Source organism: Typha latifolia, chromosome 1, assembly GCF_019914945.1.
Source record: "Typha latifolia isolate L0001 chromosome 1, TyphaL0001v2, whole genome shotgun sequence".
NCBI classification, from domain to species: Eukaryota; Viridiplantae; Streptophyta; class Magnoliopsida; order Poales; family Typhaceae; genus Typha; species Typha latifolia.
The window spans coordinates 15,195,848-15,221,009 of NC_133086.1; the positions used below are offsets into that span (position 1 = coordinate 15,195,848).

The 25,162-nt window shown below is 35.6% G+C and overlaps 1 protein-coding gene across 1 annotated transcript; it reads left to right on the top strand.

Annotated features, from left to right (window-relative positions):
* Positions 1 to 10,904: 10,904 nt before the first annotated feature.
* Positions 10,905 to 25,007, top strand: LOC140792299 (protein decapping 5-like). Its single transcript, XM_073143203.1, has 8 exons — positions 10,905 to 11,221; positions 14,535 to 14,635; positions 15,036 to 15,104; positions 15,181 to 16,137; positions 16,780 to 16,845; positions 23,993 to 24,190; positions 24,316 to 24,426; positions 24,510 to 25,007. Exons 1-8 carry the CDS (start codon positions 11,077 to 11,079, stop codon positions 24,657 to 24,659), a joined length of 1,797 nt encoding a protein of 598 aa, XP_072999304.1. The 5' UTR covers positions 10,905 to 11,076; the 3' UTR covers positions 24,660 to 25,007.
* The last annotated feature ends 155 nt before the right edge of the window (positions 25,008 to 25,162 follow it).

The following is a 25,162-nucleotide window of genomic DNA, read 5'->3' on the forward strand; positions in this document are numbered from 1 at the left end:
TAAGAGGATGGAGTGAGAATAACAGGAAGATGGATCAATCTCAAAAAAGTAATTGGCTTACAAGAATTAATGAACTTGATCTAGAGGGGGAGAAAAGAGACTTAACTAAAGAATAAATAGACAAAAGGAGAGAGATCACTTTAAAGGTGACTCAATTGTATAGAGAGGAAGAGTTGTGGCAACAAAGATCGAGACAATATTGGTTACTGCATGGTGATTTGTTAAATACAGCTTACTTCCATGCCATTGCTAATGGTAGAAGGAGAAATAGTATAAGTTTTTTTGATGATTGACGGGGTTCAAGAAAGAAATTTCTTGAACATCAGAGATCATATTATGAAGTATTACCAAAATTTATTTGGGATAGTCTCAGAATAGAGATTAACAATGCCTGAGGACAACTGATATAATGAAAAAATTGAGGAGGGTGAGGCAATTGAGCTAAGTAAGCCTTTCACAGAAGAGGAAGTGCAGTCTACTTTTTTTGAAATGGCTAAAAATAAAGCGCTACGTGGGAATAGAATCTTACATAGACTAAATTATGTGATGATAGTGTTGATACAAAGAAGTAGAGGGCAGAGAAGGTGGAAGAATTCAGATCTATTAGCCTGTTAAACTGCAGCTATAAGATAGTAACCAAGGTCCTAACGAAAAGGCTGTGTACAGTTATAGACAACCTTATTGGTGATTATCAAAGTGCCTTTATAAAGAAAAGGTAAACTTTGGATAGTATGGTATGCGCACACGAGATAACTTTTTTGATTAAAAATAACAAAGCGGAAGGAATTCTTCTAATACTTGATTTTGAGAAAGCCTACAATAAGGTGAGAGGGAATTTTCTGGAAGATGTTTTAAAATGGAGAGGTTTCCAAGATAACTGGATCAACTGGGTTATGCAGTTGGTATTAACTAGTCATTCTATTGTTTAGTTAAATAGAAATACAAGGAAGTATTTCAGATGTCGTAAAGGTTTGAGACAAGGGGATCCATTGTCACCTTACCTGATTGATAAAGCAAAAGCTTTTGCGAGGGCTCAATACTAATACAAGAGAGAAGGGTATGAGTATAAATTTGCAATATGCTAATGATACTCTAATTTTTCTAAGGGTTGATGAGGAGGATGTAAGTGTGCTCAAGTTTATTCTTTATTGTTTTGAAGCTATTTCTGATTTGAAAATCAATTTTGATAAAAGTTCTCTTATTTATTTGGGGTTTGATATGGAGAAAAGTAAGAAGTTGGTGGCATTAATGAATTGTCAAGTGGAGAAGTTGCCTATCAAGTACTTAGGGCTACTCTTCATGATAGCAAACTAAGAAAAAGTGACAAGCTAGTGGTGATAGATAAAATAGAGAAAAGATTAGTTAGCTGGAAAGGAAAGCTCCTTTCTTTGGGGGACAGAATTACTTTGATAAATTCTATTTTGAGCTCAATTCCTCTAACTATCTCTCCTTTTTTAATTTGCCGGGTTGGGTTAAAAAAAAGATAGTATGAGAAGGAAGTTTATGTGGAGTGGCACGGCTGAGAGAAACAAAAAGTTATTCTTTAGTGAGGTGGAGAAAGGTTTTCATGAGAAAAGAGTATGGTGGTATGGAAATCGCTAATTTAACTGACATGAACATAGCTTTATTAGCTAAATGGTGGTGGAGACTCTTAAATTCGGATAATCAACTCTAGGTTGAGGAAATTAAGTAGAGATATTATAAGAGGGCTAAATCTAAAAACTTCAATATGGGAAATCTAGCTAAAGTGTCTCCCTTTTGGAAGGGGTGTTGAATACCAGTAATATGTTCAAGATTGGACTAAGATGGAAGATCCAAAATGGAAACAATGTGAAATTCTAGAAAGACATGTGGTTAGGGAAAAGCAGTTTAGCTATCCAGTTTCATAACATGTTTGAGATAGCTTGAGACACTAATATTACAATGAATGAGATTTGAGAAGGTAAGAAGTGGAATTTGCAATATCGCAGAAAATTGTCTGAATAGTTGAGAATTAACGAGCAGGAGAAGAGAACACTGGTTGAGACCAGTGGCAATGAAATATATAATGAGAAAGATAAGCCTCAATGAAGGTTTAATAGTAATGGTATCTATACTGTTCGTTCCTTGTATAGATTTCTTAACAATGGGGGTGTTATGCCTAGACAACTTTCTAGGATATGAAATATGAAAATTCCATTGAAGGTGAGGACCTTTTTGTGGCTGATGTATCGGAATAAAATTTTGACTAGGGATAATCTTTTGAAGAGAGGTTGGACTAGTAGCAGCAAGTGTCTTTTTTGTCCAAAGTAAGAATCTATAAATTATTTATTTCTGAGATGTTGGTATGTTAAAAAAATTGTTGAAAGAGAATCAATGGGTAGCTAATTCTCTCGTGTAGCCAAAATATGTGAAAGAATAGTTCGTGGAGAAGGCTAACTCCAAAAAGAGTGGATAACCAAAGGTTTTTTATTTGGCTTGCGGTAGTGATTTGGAGCGTATGGCTCGAAAGAAATAACAGAATTTTTAATGATTTTGCTAAGGATTAGGATCTCTTCAGTATAAAACAACATAGTTGTTCTTATACTGGACAAGTAATCAGGAGGACGAGCTACCAAAAAGGTTAAGAATTCTGCACCGAGCTTGATTGTCAAACTGGACGAGGAAACCTAAGTAGAAGATTTAAAGTTAGGATTGAAGAAGAATCTTTTGTTTTGCTTTATTGTTAAAGCAAGGACATTTTGCTATTTGTAATATTTTATTTGTTGGTTATACAAATGTTGTAATAGCTTGATTCTAGTTGTTGGATGGTCACTATGGCTATTTCCCTCAGATGGAGTTGATTTATGTGGTTTGTAATACTTTCTTTGGTAGGGGGAACATTGTGTATAAGAAACTGATGGTTATGTTCCATCGAACATCGTAATGTTGTTATTAGGGTATTTATAGTTTCAATGAAATTAAGCTTTGGCTTTTTGTCAAAAAAAAAGTTCATATCCAGATTTATATTTTTGTTCCAAATATAAATTTAAATACATATATTGGAAAGATAACAAAATTTAAAACCATATCCTTACTAAACAGATACGAATAATTTTTAAATACGGATCGAATAATTTTTAAATAAACATTAGATAATTTTTGGATAGAGGATTGGATCTTAATCCTCTACAAATCCAATTTTAAATAAATTATGATCTCTCTTTTGGACACAATTAGGACAAAATACTAAGAGTTTCAAAAAAGAATAGGAAATTCTATAAATTACACCCTACATTTTACATATTTTGTGATTCACACTCCCTGTTTGAGAATTTTGTAACTCGACCCCTCCTTTTCCCCTATAATTTTTATTTAACACTCTGATGTCATTTTAACTAACTGATATTAATTAAATTACTAAAATACTTTCACCTCTCTACCCCTCAATCTTTGTGCATCTTTCTCTCTCCCTTCCTTCTCCACCTCCTCTTCCTCTTCTTCCTCCTCCTTTCTTCTTCTTCTTCTTCTTCTTCTTCTTCTTCTTCTTCTTCTTCTTCTTCTTCTTCTTCTTCTTCTTTCCCTTTATCCTCTCCTACCAATTCCATTGGGAATATGAGTGAGAACGAGAGGACAAATGAGATATAGATAATTTAGATATTTTATAAAATATTTAGTATATTATAATAAAATATTCCTTTATTAGTACTATTCACGTAACCCAATGTGTTAAATAAAAGTATTGGAAAAAAGAAGAGTCGAGTTACAAAACCCTCAAAAATAGAAAGTTAGCAAAATCAATCACTACAAACAACATAGAACACATCATTATTACCAATACAAGTATTCATCATCTAAATAAGCAAATTCAAAATTGTAAATCATTTAAAAATTATGTGGGTAAATGGATATCTAATATCCGTACCTAAAACATTATACCCAACATGTATCTTTGGGTAAAAATATTTTTAGATTAGTAGATGAGCCAAAGTTTGTGAAGGAGCTGGCAAAGTTTTGTTTTATAATTCTTTTATTTATTTATTCTTGTGTTCGAACTAGCTAGCTTATAATCCCTGTGTTGGCATTTGTATCGACCAATGGATATATATTTGGGGTTTGTTGTGGCTTATGGTATTATGAGCTTCTTTTTGTTTGTATTATTTATGAGAATGTTGGGTTTTATCGTATATATTGTGTTGAAATATTGACTAACAGATCACGTAAAAACCACGTGGATTTTAGTCACGTGAGGAGCACGTGTATTAGGTGGGTTTTACACATGGTGGAGGGGAGGAGCTCTTACCCTCTTATTAGTATCTAATCTTCTATCTTCTTCTCCCCCATCACTGATACACCTAGTTAGAGTTTTTTTTATTGCATTAGTTATTTATCTTTATGAAAATAAATTTTCTGTAGGTCGCATTCAAACGCGGAAGGGGTCACGTTTGAACGCCTTTGCGAACGCATGCATCAGGTTTTCAAAAATAGAGAATGCAAAATGAGCATTCGAACGCGGTCGGGCGCGTTCGAATGCCGCGTTCGAACGCCTGCATCAGGTTCACATCAACAGAGAATGTCTTTTGTGTGTTCAAACGCGATCGGCGGGAGTCCACTAGAATTAGGGTTAATAATTATTATTTTGGTTTGTTGGCTAGCCTTTATAAAGGTGTGGATGGCAACCAAAATCATTATTTCTATTGAATATTGGTTTCCTGCCTCTCTATCTTCTCTCTAGTCTTTCTACCCTAATCTCCCTCCTCCCTCTTCACCAACCTACCATCTTTACCGTTGTCAAGGTCTCTCCTAACTTCTAATCTTCCTCATTTGTCGAGTCCTCCCTCTTCCTTAGGATCTCGACCACTTTTTCCCCTTCGTCTTTATCCCTTAAACTACAACAACCATTCACCCTCATCTCAATTATCATCCATAACCCTAACATCCACTCCACTCGTTACCACCACCTTCATCCCTACTATATTATGTTTTCTTCCTAGTTTTCAGTCCAAATCTACTAATGGCGTAAATACTAAAAGTGTAGATCAAGAAGTTACGGATCGACTAAACTTAGTTTAGTAATTTTCTGACTACGGAAGAATATTTGGTGAATATTTTTCTTCGGTTGTATGGATTGTTTCCTACAATAAATTCATATCTTAAAGGGATCGTTTCGTAACCTATCATTAGTATCAGAGCCAAGCAAACCTCGGAGCTCCATTAATGGTTGAAACAAGGAAGATGGCATTTATAAGGAGATCAATAGAGAGCACACCGATAAGGGAAGACTCAATCTACGATAACCCTAACCGAGAGGCCGATTCCCTTGGGGCGGCCATGGTAGGACCGAGTCAACCAACGTCCATGGGTGTGAACATGGGCTTCGCGGATGAACTTAGGGACATGTTTCAAATATTTTTACATAGGGTTAACGCATTGCTGAATGATCATAATGCTTTAAAGGAATGTGTTATGAATCGATCGGCTTCGTCATCTTGTCGTCGAAGATCGGTGCCTCAAGAAGGACCAGCGGTGGGACCTCACCTAACTAATACCCCACAGGTCTAGGTACGACATGCTAATGTCAATGATCCTCTTTTACCTATTCCTATGCATCATCCCCCACCTCCGATACAAACCCAAGACCGACGGTGGTGAAACCCGAGAGGCGTGCGGCACCGTACGCTTCGTTGATGAAGAGGATTGGCACTTAGATGATGAAGTTGATCCCTTTGAAGATAGTGATGGGCGTGCTCGAGGATTTAGAGAAGGATATCAACAAGCACAAAGGTTCAGACCAGAACCATGGATCTTTCGTGATCCCGACAATGCTATTCGAGAAAGAATCGAACGCTTGGACTTCCCAAAATTCCAAGGCGGTGATCCGATAGATTGGATATTTTAAGTGGAACAATACTTTGATTGTCAAGGGACAGCGGAGGACGCAAATGTTCAGATGGCAAGATTTCATCTCCAAGGAACGGTATTGTATTGGTATCGATCGACTATTCGTAGTGGAGAATTTACTAGTTGGGCAGACTTTTGTAGGAGGATTACACGTAGATTTGGGACAGCGGCAAATAAAAATTTTGCTGTCACATTAAGCAAGAAGTCTATTCACTAAGCCTTTTGCTCATAACTCTCTTTATTTCTTTTCTAACCATCTCAGATATGTGGTACGTGATAGCAACTTGAGATATCTTGAGAAGATATTTTAGAACGATGATGAGGTGAGCTATAGATGCAAGACGGTATAGATGATAATTTAACCAGATATTGAGTTGTACTAGTATTTGATATTTATATTCTTTTGTATTAGATGATGATTTGAATATTATAGGTCGAATCATAGTGTACTCTTGTATTAGCTATTTTAGTTGTATCTTGATGGTTTGTTGTGGCCTGTGTGGGTCCTACCAGATTATATAGTGGTCTAATGTATATTATTATGGACTGAGATATTCATATGTTAACAGGTTTATTTGGTTAATAGTATGTTTTATTTGGTGATGGATTATGTGATCATGGATAGGTTAGTAGGTTCCATTTGATGATGTCATGATTATATGTATATAGGAGAGTATCTGCGTGTGACGGACCCCACCCGACCTGTCGCGTGCACCGTGCGTGCCGTGTGGGCGCGTGGGCGTGCACGTGCCTGTGCCGGGCGGGGGGCGTTACAGATGCCTCATGCCAAACTGATATAAGTTGCTCGCATGTTACACCTTATTTGTCTCTACAATGTCACTCCAAAGACTCGGCATTCTAGCATCAGTCAAGATCGAGCGTTTCTCTTTCACGTAATGTTTACAAGCATGTCCATTGACATCGCCACTGTTATATATGATAGCATTATGTTAGCTGCACAAAAAGAGGCCCCTTGTGAAGGTTTGTCGTTTGGAATCTTCATCACCAAACTGTCCATGCAGAGTGGTGTGAGAGTTGATTCATTGGAAGCTTCGGTTCAAGCTCAAAAACCATTGGATTGGATCACCATAAAAAGGAGTCAATCTCATGATCCTCCATCTCCTTATAAACCAACCTCCTCTTCTGCCGCTGAACGACGATCACACTAAGATATCTCTTCTGAGGACAGCTCTGATGATGTGTCATATCAGCCTGAGAGAGCATTTTTTTTATTTGAGTTATTCTGTATAATGTGCTGAATGCTTAGTTTAATTGAAACTGTGTTGCTTTGCATTTATGATAATTGAAGTTTAGATCTTATGTGTTTATTGTTTTTAATTTTGTATGATCTTACTTCAAGTTATTTTTACTTGATCTTAGATTGATATGTTTTTAGTTGCAGGGATTAAAGTGTTATATCTTTTAGACTTGTTGAATGTTCATTTAGGACTCTTTATAATTTTTGTAAACTAGATATTTTGTCACAAATTACTAAAAGGGGAGATTGTTAGATTTTTAGTATTAGCAATTATGTACAAAATATTCTAAGTATTTTTATACATGTACATGATCATTTATACAAGTTTCGAAAGTATTTGGATTGAATAATTTCAAGATCGAAGGAGATAGGTTTCAGCGTTCGCACTACATTCGCACCGCGTTCGAACGCGCTCTCAGGAGTTCACACATATAGAGAACACATTCAGGCCATTCGAATGCAAGCACAGGCGTTAGCACATACAAAGAACGCGTTCTAGCCATTCGAAAGCGAGCACATGTGTTCGCACATACAGAGAACGCGTTTGGGTCGTTTGAATGCGAGCACAAGCATTCACACATATAGAGAATGCATTCGGGCCATTCAAATGCGTGTATAAGAGTTCACAAATACAGAGAACATTTTTTCGTCATTCAAACACAGTCAAGGGCCGTTCAAATGCACCCTACATCCGTTCACAGCGCGTTCACACATAGAGAGGAGTGTATTTGCGCATTCGAACTTAACTAGTGAAAATCAAGTCACTGCATTCAAACGCACTTGGGCCCGTTTGAACGCACCTAAGAGCAAGTCAACCTGTTTAAACGCACTCGGGCCGCGTTCGAACGTACCTACGTAACATACAAATTTTGGACTTATGTGAGTTCTGATATGACTTGGATTTGGCTCTATCTTGGTTACATATATAAGCATTATGATGCCCTAACTCTAGTATGGTTGGTGAATGCAATTGAAAGAGAGTTCTTGATGCTATATCATTTCTTCTACTAACAAGGTTCATATCTTCTACATCGCATCAAGCTTTCATCTTAAGGGTTATCTAGACGAAGGATCAATCTCGAGGGCTACTGAGGTTGGAGATCAATCACGGAAAGTAGCGAATCATGAGTTCTAGCGAGCAAGACTGAGAGAAATAAAGTCGTGGGGATTAACGGGTTGTTTTGTGAGTCAGTCTTCTAACTGCTACAATTTTAGTGATTAGTTTTAATCCGAGTTTGGATCTGCGATTTTTTTTCGTTTGGATTTTTCCACATAAAAATCTTGGTGTTCATCTTTACTTTTATTTTTTTAATATTTATTCTGCTTTTACTTAAGCAAATGGGTGATACCATTGCATAGGGTTTATACGTGTGTCTAGGTGTTTTCAGATTTAGTTATAGGCACGTGTCCAAGGAGTGATGACTCTTATACCAAATGATATGGTCCGATCCTCAGGGTATATTTGTGATGGTGGTGATGGGTAGTGTAGTGATGGTAGTGGTGGAGATAATGGGATTTAGAAGGAGTAGATGGAAGGGATAACAGTGATGAGATGGTAAATAAGGGTATCTCGACAAAGAGAAGGGTGGATGAGGGAGAATTAGTTGGTCTTATGGGAATAGGAGAATCAGTAGTTAAAGAGGGAGGAGGAGGCGTCGGCTTGGTGGGCATTGGCTAGGGGTGAAAATGGGTCGGATTAAGTTCAACCCAACCCGCTACCTAATCAGATCGGATTGGATACCAGATAATAAAATCCTATCTTATTCGGATATAGATACATATATTTTTTTAGAAAAATATTCGAATCCGGATCCGGATAGTCTTTAGAAAAAATTTAGATCCAGATACAGATACGGGTATAGGTAATTCTATCGGATCCGAATAACGAATATTCGTTTAGTCGCATATAAATATATATACTAAAGATCCACCAACACCAACCTAACCCTACCCCTATCTCCATCTCTTTCCCAATCAACGATCACTCTTAATCTGCCGCCTCCACCAAAAGTGAGAAATCTTTGTCGCCATCATAATCTTCAACTCCAAACCTCCGTCACCATCACCTCTCAGGCCCTCTGCTGCCATTGCCTCTTCACCATCACCAAGCTCTGCCACCGTCACCACTTCGTCACGGCGTGGCCAAGCTTTGCCTCCTCCCTCTCAAGCTCCACTGCCATCACTACTTTGTCGCTGTGTGGCCAAGCTTCGCCTCCTCCCTCTTCAAGCTCCACCACCATCACCACTCTATCAAAATGTCACCAAGCTCTGCCGGCATTGCCATATTCACAGTTGATAGGGTTGGCCGCTGCCCCCTCCTACTCAAAGTACAGACTTGTTTGTTCATTCGTTCTTAATTAATTATTAATAAAAAATTAAAATAATTTAACCTTTACTCCTCTGGCTATGTCATTGTTAGTTCATTCTTGGAGCATTAATCACCATTAAGTTCGGTTTCAATGGTATTGCTGCCATATCGAGTGGGTACACGATCTTGGTGGTGGTGTATGCCTCACGACCTTCGCATGGTCGTGGGGACGACTGGGATGGCTCGTCCTCGGGAGATCCGGTCAGCAGCGTAGAGTATAACATTGTCCTTCAACATGCTCTTCAACTTCATAGTTGCAGAGGTGTTCCTGCTGATGCTTTGCCACATTAAGTTCTTCATCTTCTACTACTTTTTGGGGTGTGCGAGATCATAATGACCATCTTCATCTATTTCTTCCTCCCTGAGACGAAGAACATCCTCATCGAGGGGATGGACCGAATATGGAAGAAGCATTGGTTCTGGTCCACATACGTCACTGCCGATGGAGATGATCTAGAGATAAGGAACACCACCACCACAGCTGCTACCTCCTCCCACAATGTCATTTGAATTACAAAGCAGTTGGGGTGGATGCAAAATTCAATGCATATATATATAGTTGAAACGTTCTCTGTATTAGTATGGAATGACGCTTGTTAAGCTTGTATTCAATTACAACTTATTGTTTTTGCTTAGATTTTAGTGGTAATGATTTCATTTAATTTGTTGGAAGAATTACTTGTAAATGGATGGGAGTTGGGAGATTGGAACACATTCATAGTGCTCAATTTATTTTAAAATCTTAGCTTGTTAGAAGTAGAATATGATTTATTACTAATGATGTGTTCTATCGTATTGTTTGTAGAGATTAATTTTACTAACTTTATATGTATTTTGTGTTAATTATGTCTAAAAATGAAAGTTATAATTTAATTTGTATTCGTTTAAGATCTGATATGTATCCGTTTAAGATTTGATTTGTATTTGAAAATTATCCGATTTGTATCTAAACATTATCTGTATCTGTTTAGTTATGATATAATTTTAAATTTTGCTATTAGTCTAATATCTATATTCGAATTCGTATTCAGACTAAAAATATGGATCCCAATTGAGCACTATTTGATCTGTTTTCACCCGTAACTCATGAGAGAGGAGATGCGAGATAGAGGGAAGGGAGTTAGATAAGTGATGTGCAAAATATTTTTTGATGTGATATAAAATAAAAATAAAATAAAAAATATATATATATATTTTTTTATAAAATTATGATAAATATTCTTTGATTTAATATAAAGTGGATATATTGGAAGCATATTGAGAGTAAATTATTAATTGAGTTAGTGTACGATATAAGATATAATTTTAATAAATTATAGAATAATACTATTATGATATTTAGCAGTTACTTTATAATAATTGTTACAAAAAAAGTTATCTTTGAAGAAAATTAAGAAAGAAAAACATTTAATAAAGGAAGGGAAGCATCAAAGGGTAGAGTAACCACACAGGCAGTAGATTAGAAAAGAAGGGAGAAGAAAAGCCAGAAGGTGTACTCTCTCTGCTCCCTCTCTACTCTCCCTCCCTGCTCTCTCTCGAAAGATATTGGAAGAATAGTTCTTGGTGGCGGCGACTAGACGACGCGGCGGTCATGGCGGCGGAGGCGTCAAGGTCCGGTGCATCGGCCGATTCCTACATCGGGAGTCTGATTAGCTTGACTTCGAAGAGTGAGATCAGATACGAGGGGATCCTCTACAACATCAATACCGAAGAATCCAGCATCGGGTTGCGCAACGGTAATTCGAGCCACTTGGTTATGTTCTTTTTTCTGTTCTATTCCATGGTTCTGATGCTTGCAAAGTTCAGTCTTTGGAGGTTCTCTGGATGATTTGGTTGTTGGGTATTCTGCTTTCAGGGGATTGGAGATGTGCCTTATGCTAGTTCGTACTTCCCTTGGTTTTGATTAGGCTAGAGGAAATTTTTTAGGATAGAAGTTCGTGTACGTTGTTATGCAAGTGGAGTTCACTTACATATTTTGTTCTAGAAGTCGTCTCTCAAATGATGCTTTTGTTTGATAGTTTTCTTGCTGATGTGGTGCATTTGGTTGCTGATTTATATTATGGTCCCATTTTTCGTTAGAAGAAGTCTTATGAGAAGTAGTAGCAAGGTTTATTTGCATTTTTTAACTTCTTGAGATTGTTCTAGGTGTTGGAGTAATTGCATCTAGTGTATTTGTTGCAATGGAGAAATAGGTATGAAGGCCTACTTATTTTTGGATTTGATTATTTGTAGGGTTAGACTTAATATTGAAGTTAGACTGTATGTGTAGGTTGTCCAGGTATAGTATTAATGTTGGATCAGGCACTAATCTCAGGAATTGTCTAGAAGTTGATCAGGGACGATTCTTAGTTTTCCTTTTTTTCCAATTTGGACTGTAGTTGGTTTCTTAAGTGAGCTTTTGTTCACTTCCTTTATCCTTATTTCCTAATTGGGACAATCTCCTTTTCATTTTGGACTACAAGTTGTTTCATACTTTCATAGAAGGACAACTTAAACAACTTCCTTGTGAGCATTGAGTATCTATATGGAAGCGTTAGCTATAGGACTCTTAATGTTTGACTTCTAATATCTATCTCTTCATGTACCAGAAAGAAGTCAAGAACCATCTGCCAAAATTATAGCAGTTGAATATAGGCTAAAAGAAGTTATGGTAAAGCCATTCATGTGATGGAAGTATTTACGAAGGAAGAACTCATAATGATCCTGTGCCACCAAAAAATACTTCGGCACTAGTTTTAGGGTTGAAGATCTTCTAGTACAAGAGGCCAAAGATGGTAATCTATTATCAATTTGTGTACACAGTTAGAGCTCAACTAAACATCAGAACATCGATAACCAGGGTTGATCTGTTTGCCGCCTTCAAAATTTTTTTTTGTCAAAAATAAGATGCACCAAGTTTGCTATTTGCATTCAAAGCTGAGTTTTGTGTAGAACTTTTCCTATATGCTTTGTAGTATCCTAAATATCTAATGTTGTCAATTGTTTCATTTAGTTCATGTTAGCGCTGATCATGGGATTGTAAAACCACCAGTCAAGGACTTGATTGCAAGAACAAATCATGTGAAACTACATCTTTAAATTTTGAGGAGTACATGATCGATTCAAGATCTGTTAAAAGATTGTGATGGTACCTGAATCAGCATGTACCACATTATGATGACCTTGAATGGATTCAAGATTTTTCTTACTCCGATGGAATTGATATAGGCATGACCAGTTATATTGGTGGGAAAAGAGATACTAGGATGTTTCATGATCCTTTATTATCTCCCCCATGACATGGATCGATGTATCTTATTACCGATATCCTCCACGAATATAATGTTGTTGCTGAAATCTAGCATTTGATGGTCAAAAGTGCCACCTTTTGGTGTAATAAACTAATGTATCTTTGTTACTTCATATGTCTATTTGTTTTTTGCTTTGTGAATAAGTGGTGCACACTTTTGATTTGTCTTTAAATATATTGAAGATATTTTTTGACAGTAATTGAAACTAAGCTTTGTTTTAGGCTTTTAGCAACTTAATTGCGTTAAGTAGTTTCTGATAAATAACTCAAATATATCCATCCTTCTTTTTATTGCTTTGATAGAAAAGTTGCTTATGAATCGGGTCTGTGAAAACTTGGATGGGTAATATAGACATATGGAGAGGATCGGAATTATTTTTTGCATATGCTACAAAAATATAAGGCAAAAATCACAAATTACTGGCTTAGTGTATCAGCGAAAAATTAATGTTAGTGCAGATTAGTGCAAAAATCACTGATTTGCCTATTCCAATGACTAGTTATTTGCAATCTTACTACCTGTAATTGTAATATGCGACATGTAAATGAAATATGTAAAGAGAAAATAATATTACTTATATATTCTCATAATATGAATTGTATTGTCATGTATTAACATTATCACTTGTGATTTGCTATGACTTTTTTGTGAATTGTCATGCAGTAGCATAATATGAATTATATTCATGCACACTTTGATCTTTTCACATGAATAGATTATGCATGCTCATATATTTACATTATAAGTTATATATATATATATATATATATATATTGATATTCTAATTGTGTCATGTCCTATCTTTTCAATATTTGCCACCGTGTCTGTATTGTGTTATATCTATGTCCCATATCTATGCCCATGTTTCTTAGTGTGATTCATAATTGACACTTTACCTATTTGTGTTCATCCAGTAATTTTGTCACTAATTTTAGGGAATATCTTGAAATCTGTGCAGAACTTGATTTCCATTGAGTCTTTGATGTTACTTTGAACAGAAAGCTGTTGCACTTTACTTATATTGTTTCTTGTTATAGCTATACAATGTCAGATCCTATGTAGTATGTGCTCTTGTCTTTTTTATGAAGCTGCAATAGGTTTTGGAAATTCTGTCTAGTATCAATCATTTGATAAATTTTGCGGAGAACATGTGCAGTGCTAGGTTAAACCCATCATTGCAGAGAACATGTGAAGTCCAGTATATAATTTTTCAAGATTCTTATGCATCATTTTAGGTTACATAATAGGATTGAGCTAGCTAATTTAAGTATCAAGGATCAGGAGTGGCATGCAAGACTGCTTTCTTATCAGATATATAGTGGCATGCGAGACTTGCTTTCTTATCAGATAAATTATTTATGTTGTTCTTTTTTCTGAGAATGCAACTTTCTCATGGCGAAGAAGTTCCAAACGTGCAATGAATTATGCCTTGTCTTGTTGATCATAATTCCTGAAATAAAATCTTGTTTCTCTGTGTCACATAAAATTTTAAACTCTTTCCAAAAGCAGAATTACTTGTTCCATGATTGCATGAGCTTAAGGCCTTGAGCTAGTAAAACTTTTTATTTGACAAGTCTGCTCTGTTGATTGCATAATTTCCATAAATTTCTTGTCTTTTGTTAGTCCTCTTGTAATTATATCCAGTTAGCTATTTTTCTTGCCACCTTACTTTATGGCCTTGTACTAAAATGAATCTTCATCTTACTTAAGAAAATGTTTGCTCTTGTTAGCTTTCACTAATATATTTTCTTTATTGTAGTCCGATCATTTGGAACTGAAGGACGAAAGAAAGATGGCCCACAAATTCCTCCCAGTGACAAAATTTATGAGTACATACTCTTCCGAGGAAGTGATATTAAGGTATTGAGAAAAGAAAGACATTTATAAATACTTGAAATGCTTAATTTAGTCGATGTAATATGCTGCTTTTGCATGAAATTCACTCATATCCATGCCAAATGTTATCTGTTTTTGCCCATATTGCACCTTCCTGGACATGAAGTACATTAACCTCTACGTAGTACAGATAGACTTCATTAGATACCTTGGTCTTCATTTAATAGCTTGTGTTGCCATATTGCATCTTACAGCTGTGGTTAACTGGTTACAGACTGATTAGCTATTTAGCTATTTATGTACATTGTTCACTTCTAGCATCTTGATTTTTTTTATAGGTTTGCAATATTGACGTGGGGTTAATTTTCCTAGTTTTTTGTTTTGCTGCATATTTTAATCAGAATTTCTACTTGCATTTCTGCAGGACTTGCAAGTTAAGTCCTCACCACCAGTTCAGGCTACTTCCATACACAATGATCCTGCTATCATTCAGGCAAGGTCATTTGACGTTAAAGGATATTTATGGCAGCCTTATCCCTTGCTTATTATTTTTATAATCTTTCTTGCAGTCACATTATTCTCGTCCTGCATCTACATCTTCAAGTTTACCTTCAGCTGGAAGTGGGGCTATACAAGATCTTAATTCTCACACAGCTCAGCTGGGATTTGAGAGGTCAACATTTCAAAGTAATTTGCCTCTATATCAGCCAGGTGGAGGCTTAGGATCATGGGGCACCTCACATCCACCTCCGTCTGCAAATGGCTCTGGACTTGCAATGCCACCTATGTACTGGCAAGGATATTATGCACCACCTAGTGGGCTACCTCATTTGCAGCAACCACCTTTGCTTCGACCACCACCTGGTCTGCCAATTCCACAATCCATGCAGCAACCTCTGCAATATCCTGGAATGGATGCATCTTTACTATCTGGATCTCAAAATAGACCCGAGTTTCCTTCTCCATTAGGGCAACCTGCTAGTACCACTCAAGGTCTAAATTCTACTACATTGCCCTCGACATCAGCCCCTACTTCAGCTAGTATATTAGCTCCGGAAACAACTGTAAATCTGTTGCCAAACAAATTATCTTTAACTTCTGCTCCAACTCCATCTCTTGGTGTCAGTCTTCCCTTTGTGACTCCATTGCCATCTAATGCTGAACCTGGCATAGCAATGTCCGAAAACATGCCTTCTCTTGTTAGCAACAAACCTGTAGCTGTTTCTGGCCCATCAATGGCTTATCAAACTATGTCTCACGGACTGCCCTCAATTGTTGCTTTATCTGGTTCAAAGCGACTTGAAGCGTCGGTACCGTTGGTCACTCCAGGTCAACTTCTGCACACTGCTCCCTCAACACTTCCTTCATCTCAGTCCTCGCAAAAACCTTTGGAAGCAAGCCATAAAGACACAGAAGCCAAAACATTAGAAACTAAAACTAGACCACTATTACCTGAACCATCAGTGAGTGTTGCTGCTGAAATTAAGGAGCCGATATTACCATTACCTAAGTCGACTGGTCAGAAGGTATAATTTTACATTGCCTCATTTATGATTGTGAAGCAGGGAAATTGCATTTACTCAATTCTTCTTGTTTTACTGTTTTACTTATATGATTATGTACGCACATATATATTTGTTCTCTTTAATTGCTGAATCTTGGTTATGGTATTATCAAACAAATGTTTGCAATGTTAGTGGGACTTGTAAGTAGGGGTTATTGTTGAATCTTAAAATCAAATTATTTGGACAGAATTTTGTGCTTCCAGTCACTGCTGCTGATTTGCCATGTGCATATAATTGACATAGCCTCTTTTCTCCAGACACTTTCTTTTGCCAAAATTATGTCCTAAAATTGAATGAACTTTTCCTAGTTCACTGATATAAAGGTAGATAATGTTTTGATATTCCTCTTTGTCAACTGTTATTTTCATTTTTGAATAAGAAAATATTGAAGTTCATGATGCTATTTAAAGATTAATATGCAATTGGAGTTTGTAGAATCATGCATATTAAGTGAACTTGGCTCATTTTGTAGGTTATTTTGATGTTGCCTTAAAATACTCGTTCATTTTTCTATCCGGCACTTTCTATGTTTGCTTTAAAAGTGTTTAGCTTTTCTTTTTATATCATTAGTGTTTTTTTAATAAATGTCCACTTGGTTTCCAGGCTAATGAATCTGCTTCAAGCATCCAACACAACAATCGGGGACGCGTAAGAGGAAGAGGGAACATGGTCTGTCACTCTTCCTGTCCTCCTCACTTGAATGATTGAGGTGTTATCCTTCTTGTTATTGCATGATCTATGAAGCATGGATAGAGATATGTGACATGAATCTGACACCATTAGAATATAGTGATATGGAAAATTTAGAAAACAATGATACAAAAAAAAAAAAAAAAAAAAAAAAATATATATATATATATATATATATATATATATATATGTATGTATGTATGTATATTGAAAGTATATATATATTGAAAGTATATATATATTGAAAGTATATTTGTGTATGCTCGTATTATATTTAGCTACAATGTTATTGTTATAGCTTGTGATATTATATACGTAAGCTGTTAAGCACATCTTTGACTTATTCATCAACAAAGTTAATTATCTATGACAAATTGTAAGACACATATTAAGAGAAAATTACATTGATCTATAAATTACGAGTTGATTATACATTTGTGGCATGAATTTCTAATACTGATTCCCGTCAACTCATAGATCATGCACAATACAAATAACATTTAAGGTTAATGTTCTGATTTAATTGAAAACCTCTAATTTGACTTGTCTTTGAATTTTAAAAGTATATAAGAGGTATCTTGAAAGTATCAGATAGTATCTTTTTTATATTTTTTTGTTTAAAAAAATTTGGATATGTCAAGGAAGTATCGGGCTCGTATTTTTAAATTATCAAATGAGTATCATATCTGATAGAGTATTTGATATGCTGTGGCTAGAGTTTTGAGGTATCCATGTTTCCTACTTCCTAGTATGGTATATCGAATTGGAAATACTTTTGTTTCTTTGTTGATGGTTTGTTGATCTTAACATTTATGCTCAAGAGGGCGGTAGGACTTCCTTTCTAGAGTACCTACCTATTTTGAATATAGAAGCTAAATTATGAAAGTGCAATGGCAAGAAATTTGAATTATTCCATTTTCTACTAAAGATGGTCCTCTTTTACTTATTATACCTATTATACTAGTAAGTAACATAAGATTGCCTATGCTTCTCTAATATTAATCACGATCATGTTGTTCTCATACTTTTCGTTATAAGTTGCCAAACAAGTATTAATTAAATTATTTTTCTCTTCACCCTAATCTTACATTTCTCCATATTGATTAACCTAGCAAATAGTGATGGAAGTATTTTCTGCTCTTCATTCTATTGCATGTCTTGATTACTTCCAAAAATTTCCATAGAAGTTTGTTAAATGGTAAAGCATTATTGTGCTAAATTATGTTGACATAATTAATCATCATCAAAATCTAGTTTGTAATGTCCAAATAATGTTTTGTTTTATTTTGTTTGCATAACTTTTGTTAGGATTAGATTGATCCTAGGATTTTCTCCGCATCATTGAAAATTGGTTAGGCCCTCCTAGTCTGTCTCTTGCCGAACTGGTTTGGAAGGATAGTACAGAGGTGTTCGCTTGAGCTATGCAACTAATAAGATTTTATGTGATGATTGAGTTGATTTTATCCTTGAACACTAGCTTGAGCTTGGCAATTTTTTTCTGTGTAACTAGCCAAGCAAAGACATTTACAAGCAAAAGTAAATGAATCATATTTGAAATGTAAGACAAAACTGTTAAGAGATTTGTACACTTGTGATCTTTGGCCATCACCATTGTGTTACTCATTCTCTCTAGTATTTGCTATTTGTTTGTTCTCTATGAATCTCATGTCTTCATTAGTTATCTATGAAGCACAGATACTTCAAATAACATGCCGTGTCCATATCCGACATTTGTTGGACATCGATACTCGTCGGACACTTGTTGTAACACTTTTAAAATGTATCCAATATTTAAGAAATTATAGAGAAAAATTTGACACTCCTTGGACATTTTTGGACACTCTTGAGACACTTTTTGAACATAAGATTTTTTATATGCTATGAAAGTTTATAATCAATGTATATAAGATTATGCATCAATTCTTCACGAATCATTGACTCTCTATGATGTGTAGATTGTTTATCTTTCTTTTTGCTAATTGGATGAGTTAACATCTGTTTTCTAATTTCCAAGAATATCTGAGTGCAAGCTGCTATATTTCCTTGCCTTCCAGCTAATTTTCTTTTTTAAATGGCTGACACCATCACTTATTTTCTTTTCACACCGGTTGCTATATTTTCTTGCCTTCCAGCTAATTTTTTTTTTCAAACGGTTGACACCATCATTTATTTCCTTTTCATACCAGTTGCATCTAATACGTTTTTTATCTTGCCCAATAGTACTTCAATGCTGCCAGCCGATGTCGCTAATCGCTATCATATGACTTTTCTTTTTGAGCTATTGATATTTTATATTTTTCACTGTAACTCTATAACTAAAAAATATAAACAAAAATTAAAATAAAATATAAAATAATTTAAAATTTAAGAAAATAAAATCCTCTCAATTTTTTTTCTAATCTTTTTTCTTTACTTCTTTCCACTCATTCTCTCTCTCTTTCCTCCCACTTTCCCTCTTAGGTTCTCAGTAGGTGATGCTGTTGCTTCAACGCAGGAAGAGAAAGAGAGAAGGAATGAGAGGAATTAGAAACTGAAAAAAAACTCACTCCTTCATCGTATTTTTTTCTTCTCTCCTTCACTGCAGTAGAATTTTTTCTTTTTATTTATTCCACTCTCTCTCTCCTACATTTGCAACAATTTTGACTTTTGAGAAAATTAGTACTTTTTTTAATTTTTAGGCTTCATATATAAGTAATTTTTATTTTCTTAATTTTGTCATTCTTTAAAAAAATTTAGAAATTTTCTTGCATCTTTAAATAATTTTTAGAATTTTATGTAATAAAAAATAGTCTGATATGATCCGAGCGACCGATATGACCGATATATATCATTTTTTCGAGAGGCTGATTTTGATTTTTTGAATCTTGGAATTAATAACAAGAACAACTAGTAAACAAAATCTTACCTGCAACTATTGTTTTGAAAAGTAACAACGTAGGCAGTAGCAGGGTTAAATGCCCCGCACATGCAATATACGATCCTTTATGTGACGGCCCCACCATATATAGGCTGCATATGAAAACTATGTACACATATGCGTTTGCATATTGACCGCCAACAACTATATATGCGTCGAACATGCATGTGATCTCATATGCATATGAAAGCGATATGTTGTAATAATGTAATATTTAGCATATCATAATAATATTTTAACGTTCACTCGTGGAATAAGAAAAATCTTATCCTAGTATAAGTCTTCTTACATTAGTATAGCAAGTAAACAATCACTATAGTAATACCTACTACTCTCTTATCTCATCTTCCACCTAATATTTTTATATTTATCAATTGCTATTTTACCTTTGAAAAGACAACTATAATTAAGTATTATTTCAATCGTTCACTATTTCTCTCTTTCCTATTTCTCGTCTCCTTCTATCTCCTTATCCATCTATTTCGAAAGGGTTTTTTAGTCATTTGCCAAGCTATTATTTTAGCTTTATGTCACATCAAATATAATTATTATACATTATACTAGTTTATAAAGAATAACTTGTACTAGAATAAGGTCTCTTATATTAGTATTAAAATTTAGCATAGCTATACTAGTATCAAACTTATTCTACAAGTGAATGGGGCCTAAGGGTTAAGGAGAAGTCTAAAGGGTTTTTGGGGAGTGCAAAGGGCTTTAGTAGTCCACTAATAGCTTTAGACAGCCCACTAACCTAAGACTGATTTGACTATCTACCTAATAATCGATTCAGTGGCCTAGCAAAAATGGTGCAAAATGAAATTGTGTGGACATCCCCCACACATTAAGCTAACATAATAACTGTCTCAGTACAAACAAATATAAGAAAATAAGTAGATCAACGCATAATTGATATTAATGCTTACATCAACTCCCTCAGATGGAAACTCTGTTGAGATATGTTCCATGCTTGACATTATTGGCATGTTTATTTGGCAATTGACTCAGACATTGATGGTGATGTCCCATAAAAAATTTTCTTTCAATCTAATGGTAGCTCGCAATCCTGGACCAATTGTCATAAAAGTCTGGATGACTACTCTAATATTATTTGATAAGGCTGGTGTCGTGAAGAAAAGAACTGCATATGTTTCATCCTTGATGATCATTGAACTCGGCAACAACTTTTATTTTACAAACAGCTCTTCTTCAAGGCCCTTCGAGTTGTCTGATTTGACATACATGCCTTATATCTTTTAAGTTAGAAGAGATGCATGAAGTCATGATGAAAATGTTGGAAAGATGAAGCTGGTAAAAACAAGTGTCAAAGGCTCAAAGTCAAACTTGCTTTTTTACTAATGTGGTGCAAAAAGAATTTTACTGTAAGGTGAAGAAGAATTAGATGTAATAAAATGTTCAATTGCACCTCTTTATTGAACACTGATAAATAATTTTATTGTAATTATTTATAGTTGGCAATTTGTGAAGAAAGCACATGCTTTTTTTACAGTATCAACTCATAAAAAAGTGTTAAGAGACAAAGCACAACTTATAATAATAGTAGGTGAAAGAAGGAAGTCAAAAGAAAGTTCTTAGATATTTTTGTTGGAGGTGTTCAAAGGGTTTTCAAATGGATCTTTGTGAACACCGTCAAATCTGTTCGAACAGATATACATAAAAAGATGTTGTTTGAATGTTTGTAAAATAGATTTTCTAGAGAGCAACCATTCTAAAAGCATTTGAAGACCGTTTGAACCCTAAAGGTTTCAAGAGCTGTTTGAACGCCCAATAAAGCCATTCAACGTACACAGATTTTCTGGAAAGTTTAGAGCCGATTTTGTAAAAATTTGAAACCGATTTTGTGGTTTTCTATACCTATTGAAAGAGGGTTTCGTCACCTATATAAGAAGGACAAAGGCTATTTCATTAGAAAGCTCTTTTGGAGAACTCTTCCATATTAAAATCCTAGGAACTTGAGAGAGAAGAGAAGAGATCATGATTGTCTAAGATCAATTTCATCACTGGAGCTACAATGTGAATATCTTGGAGGTTCTACGATTGTTACATCAGCATCTCGAGGGAGTACTGATGTGTTTGCTTTTTGACTCGGTGGTCCTAGTAGAGTTGATGATCTAGTGCAAGATGAGTAGTTCATCAAGGTTTAATGAGCAAGAAAAGCATTAACTAGTGACCCTGAGTGTTGGGCATGAGGATCCATTGTTTTTTATGCTTGGTTGTTAGGGAGTTTTTCCTCAAAAAAAATTATGTGTTTGATTTGGTTTATTATTGTCTTCGGTTGAACATTGCTTGATTGACTTAGGCTAACGATATCCTAGACTGTTCATAACTTTTTTTTTTCCCAAAGATGGAACACTTCTGAATCAGAAAATAAAGCCAAACAAGTTTACTTCACAGAACCTCTAATTGGACCTTTCTATTTTGATCGGAGTGTCTACTTGCTTGAATTCTACAGCCATTTGTCCTGTAATCAGCAGCAATAATCATTGGAAAACAGGGCAGCTGGTATTAAAATTTGTAGCTTCCTCTTTCCAGCAGAAGGATTGTATAAGCAGCAGGAACAATGAGTAAACAAAACCTATTTGCAGCAGATCTGGAGAGATTAGAATCTGACAAGAATCATGGGAGGTTTTACTAGATTCCTAGGAAAATAGTAGTTTAGAAAGGAGGGAGTAGTTTAGAAAGGAGGGAGTAAAAGGAGATTTGTGTAATGAGAGGAGAGATTTCTTTAAATATGAAATAGTACTTGGCAGTCTCTAAAACTGCTTCTCCAGGCAACAACTTATAAAGAGGAGGTGAAGACCAAGTGTTCAAAGGAGTCTAAGCGTTTATAATTTTGGGAAGTCCAAAGGTTTTCCTAAGAAGTCTAGATGGCTTTTAGTATTGCACTAAACTCACCTAGGCAGAAAATGTGTACCTAACCTCACAATCGATCAAATGGCCTACAAAATGGTGTGAAACATTGTTAGCATTATTAGGCTAACATAATATGTCTTAGAACAAACAAATCTCTGATAGAGTAAATTATTATAAGATAGACCATTTATGCCCAACAATGAGATCTGTGAGCTAGCCATGATAGATTTAGGGTTTGCGATTAGTCATCTGAGCTACAATGGATTTTGTACTTAAGCTCTAGGGTTTTTTCATCTCATTTTCAGACTAAGCAGCCATTCTTGTGAGTACATAGCAGTCCTGGAGCTTCTTATAGTTTTGGATCCAATACTGTCTTCCTGTAATTCTTGCCATATGTGATCATGAGTATGGTTGAAAGGACAAAGGCTGATCTCATGGCAATGCAGATTGTCAAAGTAAAATAACATTTAGTGCAAGACTGCAAGTTGATTAACAAAGTTCACCTTTCTCTCATGGGAATATGAATTGTGAATTGAGATCATCGAGCAGGAAGCAAAGTGAAAATCTAATCGTCCCTGAAGTACTTATATAAGAGATAACTATGTGAGACTGACTTTTCTTCAGGCTCTTCTTTGTGTGCATTGTTGCGAAATACTATCCACCATGCATTCCTTATACTTGTTCACATATAACACACAATTGACTTATTCTAGGTTTGGCTTCAAGGTATATCTCATTTCCTATTTGCATTTTGCGGGCTTGCATCACTCATTGCCAAGATGGTATTGAAAACTTATTCAGAAATAAATACTACTGGTCAGAATTCATAAATCATAATTGAATTTGAAAGTGAAACTCAATGAGAACCAGACTTCCAATTAGTGGATGTGTTTGGTACGATGAATTCTTGACCTTTATTTCAAGCAAATAATAAAACAATTACGACTTTAAATAGCCGAGCTATTTGTTTTAATGATGTGCAGTTGTTTCTTGTATGCACAAACTGGATGCCTCTTGCTTATTAACTATGTTGGTTCACCAATGCTCCTCAATTGTATCTTGCTGCTACAAATTTGCCATTATCAGTTGTAGTACATTATCCACAAAGTACCCCATTTCTTAACATATTCTAATGTGCTGGATTATTGTTCACCCAACATATGTATGCTTTCTGTCATCTCCACAGACAGAAAAATGACATATCATATAAGGCATGCTAGCCTGTCATTTGTAACAAAGAAATGTGTACTCATCTTTAGCATCATCAATATTGGTAATCCTCTCGATGTTGAATGGAGCTGCCTTGATGACAAGGGCATTTTTCTCTTTGGTTTGCAGCACCCACACACTGTCACCAAATTTACTGAGGAGTTCGATTTTATGGCAATGAACGAGAAGTTCAAAAAAGATGAAGTCTGGGGCCATCTTGGTAAAAGTAAAGCACAGTTAAGTGACAAGGATCAAGAATTAGAAGATGATGAAGCTGATTATTCTTTACAGGACAATGAATCAGAAGGTGTAAAGCTGGACACTAAGGTAAAAAGTCTTGTTAGATTTGTCACATTGATGACATGTTTGATTATCTTTACTGCTAAATTTGTTTTTGTTTCCCTTGTTGTCCTTAGTAATGCTGCTTTGTTGTTTTTCTCTTCTTTTTGTAGCCTGTTTATGTTAAGGATGACTTCTTTGATACACTCTCATGCACCACACTTGATCGGGGGACAAGACATGGAAGAGCTAGATTCTCAGAGCAGTTGAAACTAGACACAGAGGTATGGAGGAGGCCATCTTGATGAATTTTTCTTTTCTTGCCCGATAGATGTCCATATCTAGCAGTTTGCTTTCCTTCTTGCAGACTTTCGGTGATTTTCCGAGGCATCGACAGATCTGGAGTGGGGGACGGGGTTTTCGAGGTGGCGGTCGTGGTCGAGGCTCTTACAATGGTAGAGGGTATAACTACACAGGCAGGGGCCGTGGCTATTCTTTCCCATCCCGTACTTCCTAGGAAAGGATTGCTTGCACAGATCGGAATAGAGTCCTGATTGATACAGGCTATGCTTTTCCTGCATGGGGTATGAGGTGTTTCTGGTTCGTGCATGCCTATAAATCGGGACTGCTAAATAGACTCATTAGGGGCAAAGCACGGTGAGTCCCTTTACAGTTGATGGATATCATCTTTCTTTCACCTGCTATTCGGATAGAGCTAACTTAGTTGGGAAATATTTTTTCTTGTCCTGGATTTACCACTTTTTCTTTCTGTCAAGGTTGTCTTTGTTGACACATCAATTACCAGTTTGGTATAAGCATGGTTGGTTTGATCTGCGTAGTATATATATTGCAGGATTTGGCTGTATCATCTAGTATTTATTTGGAGCATAATATTCTGCTTTGCACTAAATGTCAAAAACTCTAAATGTGAGTTTTTGTCTTTTTTATGTTGGCCTTAATTTGGTAAAAATTTATTGACATCGATTATGTAATATGCTGCAATTTTAAACAAGATGCGGA